The sequence below is a fragment of the Hylobates moloch genome, unplaced genomic scaffold (genome assembly GCF_009828535.3).
Source record: "Hylobates moloch isolate HMO894 unplaced genomic scaffold, HMol_V3 SCAFFOLD_312, whole genome shotgun sequence".
NCBI classification, from domain to species: Eukaryota; Metazoa; Chordata; class Mammalia; order Primates; family Hylobatidae; genus Hylobates; species Hylobates moloch.
In genome coordinates this window covers 23,830-34,095 of record NW_026652587.1, presented here as the reverse complement: position 1 = coordinate 34,095, position 10,266 = coordinate 23,830, and the positions used below count along the sequence as shown (strand labels likewise).

Below are 10,266 nucleotides of genomic sequence, written 5' to 3'. Positions count from 1 at the left end.
TATTCAGTCCCTTGACCTATGATCCATGATTCTATCTGCTTACGGACCTGAATTAACTTAAAATAGGTTTGTTTTATACTTATAAAAGTATAAATTTATTATATACTTGTTAAAATAACTTTTAATATGCTTTTTACAGACAGTAAAGCATTTTTTAACAGATACTTTTTTTTAGTATTTCTCACAATTATTGAAGAAAACACATAAATTCCAGTCTCATTTCACAAATATGAGGCAGAGGCCTACAGATCTAGTCTTTAGGCCAGACTACATTTAAAGAAAAAGAATGTTAGAGAATTAATATATATCAAATTGTATCCTATGCTTCAATCATACTGAACAATTCAGCCGTTGGAGAGAATAATCTCAGGACCAACAAAAATGAGAGGGAGGCTGGGCACAGTGGCTCAAACTCCTGTAATCCCAGCACTTTGGGAGGCTGAGGTGGGCGGATCACAAGGTCAAGGGATCGAGACCATCCTGGCCAACATGGTGAAACCTCATCTCTACTAAAAATACAAAAATTTGCTGTAATCCCACCTGTAGTCCCAGCTACTTGGGAGGCTGAGGCAGGGGAATCGCTTGAACCTGGGAGGTGGAGGTTGCAGTGAGCCAAGATCATGCCACTGCACTCCAGCCTGGGCAACAGAGCAAGACTCCATCCCCCTCAAAAAGGAAAAGAAAAAAAAAGAAAATGAGAGGGAGAATCTATTCACAGTCAGTTGCCAATGAGGCTTTCCCTTCCAAAGGAAATGTTTATAGGTCACTCTGGGATTTCTAGATACAATATGGCTTAACTTTGAAAATATTTTTATGACTGGAAAAGTAATTAAAATGAACATTTTTTAAATGTAAACATTCTTTAGTCAATAGTAGAATCCCAAATGTAGAAAAGTACATGCAAAGAGAAGAATGAACTCACCAAGAACGATTACAGCCAAAAGAAATAGTAAAAGTAAAGTCACAGGCAGGCAAAAAAGTAAAAGAAATGGAAAATTATTGCATACGGGTACTAATACACATTTAAATAACTGTCTATTAAAGAAAACAGCATGTCGGATTTCAGACAACACAACAGGAGGTATCATTTTTATTAACAATAGTAGTAGTATCCTTATTCATTGTTGTTTCAACAATACAAGTTCCTGAGTCCTAGAAGAAAAGAAACCCCTGCCTCCCATCATCCTTCTCTTGAGATCCTCTGGTGAAACCCAAATTCCTGTTTTCCTGAGAAAACCCTTCTCCAGTTTTACGAAAACATAGAAGCTCCCTCAAGTCCATTGTATGCCCCAGTGCAAGCTGCTGCAGGAGGCAGGTAGTGACCTAGATCCAGGTCAGCTGTGTGTAATGGGGACCAGCTGGATGTATATTTGGACCAGACTCCAAACCGTGTGCTGCAAGGCAGCAGGAAGGCAAATCCTGTCATGAGAAACTCACAGAGCCAAGTGCTCTTGCATCCTCTCCAAAATACACTAAAGTCTTTCCTGTTTCTGTTTATGCGTTTATGTGACGCCATTCTCTAAACTAGCGGCCAAATCACAATTGCACCAACTCTTGAGTCCTGCACATACATAATATAGATGTGTACAGCCCCCATAACAATACAATTCATATAAATGCATACATACATATAATAAACCAGTGCATTCTCAGTTATCCAGACCTCTGGATAATTGAAGGCTAAACCTTTAAAAACACCCCACCTTTAACAGTGCAGAGCTAATTGTTTGCTGACACTAGAAAACCTACTCCCTCCCTGCTTGCCAGCTGCATACTCCAAGCTTAATCTCTGTGGCTGCATCTAAGCCCCATCACCTCTTCTCTCTTTACTTGGATTCCTCAAGGGTTTTTTCTTTCCTAGCTTTTCCCATGCTTCTCACTTTCACATGAAAAGACAGGCCTTTAACAGGCATGACAAACCAATCAGATAGCAATCGCCCTACGCACCACAAAATCTTTAGGCTTTCAACTCCACTCAACTGTTTTCATCACTTACTACTCAACAGTTACTCTTTGTAGCTAAAAATGCTGTTTGGATTTTCATGGAAACCTGAGAAGAGAAGAAGGTTGATTTCTAGATAATCTAGCCTATAGCAGCATTTCAAGTTCATTTAAATCTATTGTTATAGACATATTAAGTTCTATTCAACTTTTTAAAACAGCATCACACCATTGTAAACTGGATCCTTGCTGTAAAATCAATTTTGTATTCACTTAATTTATTTTAATCCAAGGACGAATGTAGATGTGGATACAATCACTTGTGTTAATAAAATGATCCAAAATTTAGCTGACAATTTACTATAGTGAAAATTACTCCAAACTTAAATCACTGACTAGTACTTACTGTGGCATGATAGTTTCTATACATGGGCATTTTTAGTATCTTTGTCAAGTAATCTTCCAGTTGTTTCTGTAATGCAAATATTTTAGATAAGTGTTAACATGGTCATATTTATTTTTAAAAATTAAACAGTAGTGACAATGATGAGATCATCATTTTCATCTTAACTTCTACAAGTTATTCAATTGTTTATTAATATAATCATGGAGCAAGGAATCCTGAATAGCATTAAGGTGTTATTTCCATAATTCTCTCGAACTATTATTTAAATATCTTCTTACTTTTTAACTTTCCATATGCTTAGGTCTTCCATAAACTGCTGACAAGCCCTATTATATATATATATAGCTATTATAGCAGGACTTGCTATAAGTTGTTTTAAAACATTTGTTGATATTACCAAAAACTTTCAAATTTTTTCAATTCTAACACTGAACTTACTGAAAGATACACTACAAATTTTAAACAGCTTTTCAGGAAAAAAAGGTGGAGAAAGGTTAAAAGACTTTCTAGTAGAATGTACTGATTTTAAATATGCTAAACTGTGTGTGGAGGAAGATGGGGAGTAGAGGGATATAGGCTTGGGGCACTGGAGCAACATATGTCAATCATATTGACCATGATATAAAATCCAGCATGGTTTTGCTGAATCACTAAGTGTCATTTTCAGTTGAATTCATACATGTGCACACAGTAAACCAAAACTATATAATTTTATATGTCTAGGTATCTTGGAAAGTATTTGGTCCAGATGCCTACAAAGATTTTAAACAAGATGACAACTACAAAGGAGAAATCAAACATTCCCTCTGGAACATAAACGTTTCAGATTACAAAACAGAACTGACAGACATTAACAAACACTTGTTCATTTTCTAGTAAAAAAAATTAATTGTCCACAGTCTGCAGCACCCATCTTGGAAGCAGAGCAGGCAGAAGTGCCCCTCCTCTGGAGTTTTCTGTCCCAGTGCTGTGCCTGTCTGTACTCCATCATACTCTTCTCAGGCCTTAACTGCTCCATCTATAGTTTAGGAATGAGATTTTACATATATCTAAGATGGGCTATTACAAACACGGAAACTTATGTATGGAAATATATTATTTTAAAAGAGTAGATCTCAAAACCCACAACAACGAGTTCAATCTTTGACTCACAATAAGCCCAAGGAGGTTGTAGCAGGGAGAACAGCTTCTTCATAATGTTAAGTCCTAACCAAGAACACTCTTCCTCTTCTGAGAAAATGCACTGTATGGCTTGGGGAAAGAAGGGACTGCCTAACTAGTTCCAGAAAATCTAAATCAGCCTGGGGGATCAATGAGTGGATGAGAGGAGTTGTAGCCAGGCCTACTTCACCCCTCAGTAGATGCTGTGTTTCTACAGCACTGAAAAATTAGGTTTAAAACAACAGAATAGTGAAGAAACTTACTCTTCTACCAAGGAATTGTTCTTCTCTTATCATGTTTTCAGATGAACGGGGCAAACTGGGCATCTCTCGAGGCTCCTCTCTGACGTTTTGCCTCCTAAATGTGTGTCTAAAACACAAACACACAGAATGCAAACACTTACTAGATTATTCTGTGACTATGACTTTAGTGTATCTTTCACGAGACAGCATATTTTTAAGAGACTATTTAATTGAAAATATCTACCAACAATAGACTTGTTAGCCGACACTGTGAATTAAATATACTTTTTATTTATTTATTTTAGAGATTGGGTGTGCTCTGTTGCCCAGGATGGAGTGCAGTGGTACAATCATGCTCACTGCAGTTTTAAACTCTTGGGCTCAAGCAATCCTCCTGTCGCAGGCTCCTGAGTAGGTAGAACTGCTAACTACCACCACGTGCCACCACGTCCAGCTAAATTTTTAAATTTTTTGTAGAGAGGAGGTCTTGCCACGTTAACCAGGCTAGTCTCAAACTCATGGCCTCAACTGATCCTCCTGCCTCAGCCTCCCAAAGTGGTGAGATTACAGGTGTGAGCCACCACACCCAGCCAAAATACACTTTCCATTCAACTTGTATACTGGCATAATTAATTCCGAAATGGTTACCTTCTAGTGGGAATGGGGATTCGGATAAAGGCTTTGTACTTGAGCAGCTCTCTGTGAAATTCTTGAAAGTGCTTGAATTTCCTCTTAACTTGCCATTTAAATTCCCCATGTGTTAATTCAATAGTGTAAAGATTAATACTTGGTACCTACAGTGATACATAAAAATGTTTGATATTTTAGATAACAATAAAAATTCCAAAAGCTTTCAGTGAACAATATTTAACTAGTAACAGAGACGTATACTTCAGTCCAGCCTACTTATTTTGGTAAGTACTTAAGTAAATTTGTTTCAAAAGCAGCCAATTGCAGAAACAATATTCTGTAAATGTTCACTTGATGAATTACATAAGACAAACTTTCAATCACACGAAACGATTCCTACAAATGCTGTTCCTCCAACATATGTGTGTGTATACATCCACGCACACACACACACCTGAAATGAGGAACTAGGTGGAGGAGACAATGAGAAAGGCCCTAATTAGCCTTCAGGGGTCCAGTCCACAAATATAAGCCGTGAACCAGGCAATTGGCAGGGGTGAGAGGTATTGTATACTAAGAGCACCATCTTGGCTGTTTTTGTTCTTCAGAAATGGCATGACATGCCTTCTCTCCTTCTCTTGTGAAACACATTCCAAGGTCCAGCCTTGTCTATACCACCCACCCACCCTAAGGAACCACCAGTGTTAAGAAGGGGTGGGTGGAAAAAGTGACTGCAGTAATGAGTATACAGTGTATACTTGTATAATATAATATATATGTATTATTATTACTAAATATTCATAACAAACCTATAAGGTAAGCACTGTTATACCCTTTATTCAGAAGAGGAAACAGGAACAGAAAGGTTAAGTCACTCATTCAAGATCACAAGGCAAAGATGAATTAAACCATGCAGTCTGGCTCTAGAGTCTGTCATTTACCCCCACATGTTATTATCTTTCAATCTAAATGCTGGCAGGTGAAATAAGAAAACAAAGCTCATCTTAGAGACATTTCTGAGTGAGTTGTACTCAGTGGTGTATCAGGGAGACATGGACCCGAGTCACAGGGAAAGCCTAAACCAGAGGCTGACACCAAAGTGAGTGTAAGCTGGGAGTCAGTACATGTGCAGATAGGCTGGGACACAGCACCAGGCAAAACCACCCAGAAAGCAATGCAGCGCATGCCACCTCCAAAAGACAAGGAGGAAGGGAAGGCAAAGCATGCCCTGACAGCTGGTTATTAATCTGTGCTTCCCCTGAGGCAGGAGGCAGTGGTGGCCTTACTCTGCCATGGCTAGATCTTAGCATGAAGGGACAAATGTCACCACCCTGCAGCAATTGTCCTCCCCCGGAGACTTAACAACTGCAAAATCCAGGCAGGAGCAGAGAAATGTAGCTATCCTAACAGCTTCTTCTAGTCCAATCCATTTCAAAGGGCGTAACTTTGATCGTTGAAGACATTTGACTCCAAAGCCTTTTCAGTGTTCAATGAAAAAGCACGTGAATGAGGACTAAAGGATGGTTTTCTAGGAACCAATCAGAGAGGCAGAGTATGCCTGCAGAATTCTCTCAACAGTATTTTGAGGTAATGGCACTGGCCAATCCAGTATCCTGGCTTTTTTTCTTAAGAGCCAGGTAGCACCAACATTTTCATGCTAAATAAACATTAGGAAAGCTAAAATTCTTGTTGATTTATACCTGCCATGTAAGGTGGAATAAATATGCATCAAGAGTCCAAATGAAACAGAAAACTGGGGAGAGAGGAAGATTAAGAGAGGCACTTTGCAATTTATTAAACTGTTAATTTGCCTTACATGCCTTTTTTAAAAGAAAGAGTTTTGGCTCAAATGAAGAAAGAGGAATGTAAGAATGAAGATTAAATGGGAAGGAGGCAAAAACTTGACAGGTGAAAATGGCTTGGAAATGATAGATACATAAAAACAAACAAACAAAAACCTACAAACATGATCATAGCTAGGAAGGAGGAGAATGAAAGGCTATGTACTAATTCACAGATATTGACAAAAGAAAAAAAGGTGAGTCCATAAACACTCTGACCCTTGTTGTAGATGTGAAGCGTTCCACGTCCAGAACTTGTGCTTTTATTGGACAGCCGGAGAGATACATCTGTATATTAGGCTCTTTAAATCCTTGAGTGTTATAAATAGCAGAGAAAGGGATATACACTAAAAAATAAGCAAATAAAGTTAATGCAATATATGATTAGCATAACTTGTCTTTTACAGGCATTCTTTTAAGAATCATGTGTTAAAACAAGTAAGCCTCTTATAAAATGAGCTGAGAACAGTGTTACATCTGCAAGGAAAATCAATCATTCGTTGGTTACTTCAAATTTGTGCTCTTCCAACCAACCCTGATAAACTCTTTTCTTCCCCACTCAGATCATCCGTCTTTACCTTCCTGTATCTTGGGATCGCTGGGAGACACGTCGTATTCTACCTCCTCTCCCTCAAAGTGGAGTTCCCGCGTGTCCAGATTTTCTATGATATTACTCATGTCCGCAGCAATTTTCTGCAGTGCAGAGGTATTTACCCGTGGCTCGTTTTTCAGTGACATTTTAACTTTGGACAGAGTAAAAGCAAAGGGGCTAGGAAAGAAGAAAAGGGTTACAAAGACTTAGCATTTTGATAACATAAAATGCTATTCCACAATTTGAATCCAGACTTAGATACAGCATACGGAAACAATTCAGCCTGCTCTGTGTGAGCCTCAGTTATCCAAAGCAACCTTTTAGTTGATGTTCCTGTTTAACATTTAAAGGATTCCTAACTTGTAAATTAAAACAGAGTACTCAATTGTAAACAAGAGAAAAAAAAAAGAAACACCACATAGAATGCCAACATTTCTCTCATCCAACTTTATTAACTTGGATAAGTAATTCAAGGGACATTGGTTTGGGAAAGCTTATTCAGAGAAAGAAATAGATTGTTTGCTGTAATAAATACAGCTAAAGAAAGAATATCATGTAAAATAAGCAACTCTAAATATTTCCTAAAGAAAATTTAGAGTATTTCGCATATTGAAATATATAGAGTTAGAAATATTTTTATGATAGCATAATATTTCTACATTTTCTCTGTAGGTGATACCCCAAGCAAAGTGTATATTACCTCTTCAAAATAGGAGATTTTGGCCACAACTTTACGTGAGGTATAATGACGTATGTGTCTTGAAAGGAAATTGATTAATATACCTATTCCGAAAGACATCGGAGGTTCTAGAATAATACTTCCCTCCTTTTTTTTTTTCTTTAAAGAAAACCAGTTCTATTTCATTCTGACATTTAATAACACAAGTCGTTGCACATCAGTACCCAGGGCAGAAGAGTTCACATGGATATTATTTTTCATGTAAAATATTGAGATTCAAGCTTTGCACACTGTCATCAGAGTTGGATGAAACGTCTGTTTTGCCTGATGTAGAAATAATCTCTCTGTTAAAACCAGGCCCTAAAATGGAAGGACGCTCATACCAGTAACTCTTCGGCACATGTTCATTTCTTACTGCAAATCACAAACACTGAGCATCCACCACATGTGAGATGAGATGAATGAAAACATGAAGGTGAATAAGGCAGGCCCCTGCAATTAAGGAGCACCTGATATGGGTGAGGGAAATGAGGCATATAACCCAAAGTTCACCCCGGCCTCCTCCAAGGTCTTGCGCTTCTTGAGAATGAAATTTGCCCAGGGGAAGACACTTAGCTGGGTCTCTCCTGCAGGTGCTATCAAAAAGCTAAGTGGCTATATGGGAAATGCTAAGAAAGTCTCAGGCAAACTTACACAGCCCTTATTATAACTCAATGAGTCTCGAAAACCTATACTGTTATGTCTGGGAGAAAGAGACCGTGTTTGGAAATTCAAAAATTGGAGCAAAGGAGGGAGGTTCTGATTTGGCCAGACATATAAAATTCATATATCTAAGTTCCCTGGAACTATGTAATCAATCACGTTTCTTTCTCTATGTTGGCTGTAAGGAAGCTTGGAGCCAAATTTGTGGCCTACTATAGCAAAGTATAGGACTATCTCTTCCCTTCAACTTTCCCTCCCACTTCTAATTTATATCATAATAGTTAATAGTTACTAATTGTTTAGAATGCACCTCGCTGGTGATAATTGTTTACATACATTATCGCATTTGTCATTAATAATAAATCTGTGAGGGTTTGTTATTTCTATTTTGAGCATGACAGGAGTTTGTCATCCCCTCTTTATAGATAATGAAACCGAGGCAAAGAAAGACTAAGTAACTTGACCAATATTTTAAACAATCTGTCAAGGTCACACAGCTGGTAAGTGGTAAAGAAGGGACTGGAATTCAGGTTTCTCTAACCCAAAAGCCAATATTCTCAACCACAACCTTTATCTTGCTATCTATTCTTTGTAGATATGTAAGTGCCTTGGAATAGATGGAACAGTTAATATAAATAAGTACTCTGGGGCAAGTCCATTTAAGAGGAAACCCTAATAGGAAGAATTGGAAATAAACTCCTGCAACTCGGTTACCACAGGATGAAGCCATTTAAATTCCCAGGGTCTTTGTTTCCTCTCTATAAATTGAGGAGGTTGAGCCATTTCATCTCTAGAGTTCTTTTAACACGAAAACCCTAACTGTAGATAAGAGATGCCACGAAAGTGTTCAGCCTCCCTTATAATTTAATTACTTTAACCCTTTTCCTATCCCAAGAAATTAATCAGAGTAGTTTTGCATTTGAGTAAGAGAAGCAGGTAGCAGAATGTTTTCTAACCTGGATAATTTAATTAAGATCTATTCAGCCTCCATTGAGGAGCCATTGCCTTTGGTCAAAATCAAAATATGTATGTCCTTTCCTCTTCATTCAACAAACACTTAACAATGCGTCAGATTTGACTTTATTTAAAATACAAGGTAATGAAAAATTTAGAGGAAAAGAGACAAGGAAAAACAGATAAGAAATTACATCATATCATTGCAGCTTGTTAATTTTTAAAGACTTCAGATATTTTTTATTGATTAAACAGACTTATTAACTTTGCCAACTGTAACATAGTGAAGAAAAACAAAGGTTACTCCAAATAACCTTCCTTTTGAACTATGTGCTGATCTTAAAAATGTCTGTTAATTTTAAGAAATACAAAGACTACAGTAATCTACACAGTGTTACAGAGCCAATGCATCAAGCTGAAATAAATATCTGACTTCAGATAGAGAAAAAAGAAGCCTATTCACTTATGAAAAACTTGAAGAGCGAGACATGAAACAAAGAAAACATCTTATCATTTATCAAGTGTTTATTACATGCTAAACACAATTTTAGCACAGTTATGTTATTTAATACTCACAATGACCCTACCTGGTAGGGATGATTATTCTGAGAGATTTAGTTAAACAATCATCCAAGGTCACTCAACTTGTGTCAGTGTTGAGTTTATAAAGCAGATTTTGTCTGGCTCTAAAATCTTATGGAGTTGGTTACAGAGGCCCATAATTACTACTTTTATTTTATGGGCTTGAATGTCTATAAATTTAAATTAATCTTTTATATGAAGTTTAAGTCCTGTGACAAAACATGTCCTCTACTTTAGTCACCGTACCTTGGAAGGGATCATACTGATCCCACAGTCACTTCAATTATGAAAACAACATATCTCAACAGCTTCCTGAGTTTCTTCTTAGCCTTTTACTTTTATGGTTTATAATATTTTATAAGATCATGTGGAACTTCAATGGACCCAATGCATTTGCAGATTTGTTCATGCTTTTGTAAAGACTTTACTATTTAATAATAGACAATGAATGAAGTGGTTTGTCCATCTCTACCTTTACTTGTGTCCATGGGTGTTGTGTGCTGACTTTTCATCCAACCATTGTATTGTGGTTTTCA

At 37.3% G+C, this 10,266-nt stretch overlaps 1 protein-coding gene across 1 annotated transcript; it reads right to left on the bottom strand.

Annotated features, from left to right (window-relative positions):
* Window positions 1-2,347: 2,347 nt before the first annotated feature.
* Window positions 2,348-6,966, bottom strand: LOC116464233 (phospholipase D1-like; the record flags this gene model as incomplete). The annotated part of the gene is made up of 5 exons (XM_032147537.2): window positions 6,800-6,966; window positions 6,441-6,568; window positions 4,399-4,544; window positions 3,772-3,877; window positions 2,348-2,413 (listed from the first exon to the last, which is right to left on the bottom strand). Coding segments are annotated over exons 1-5 (606 nt in total), but the record flags the coding sequence as incomplete, so codon positions are not given.
* Window positions 6,967-10,266: the final 3,300 nt, after the last annotated feature.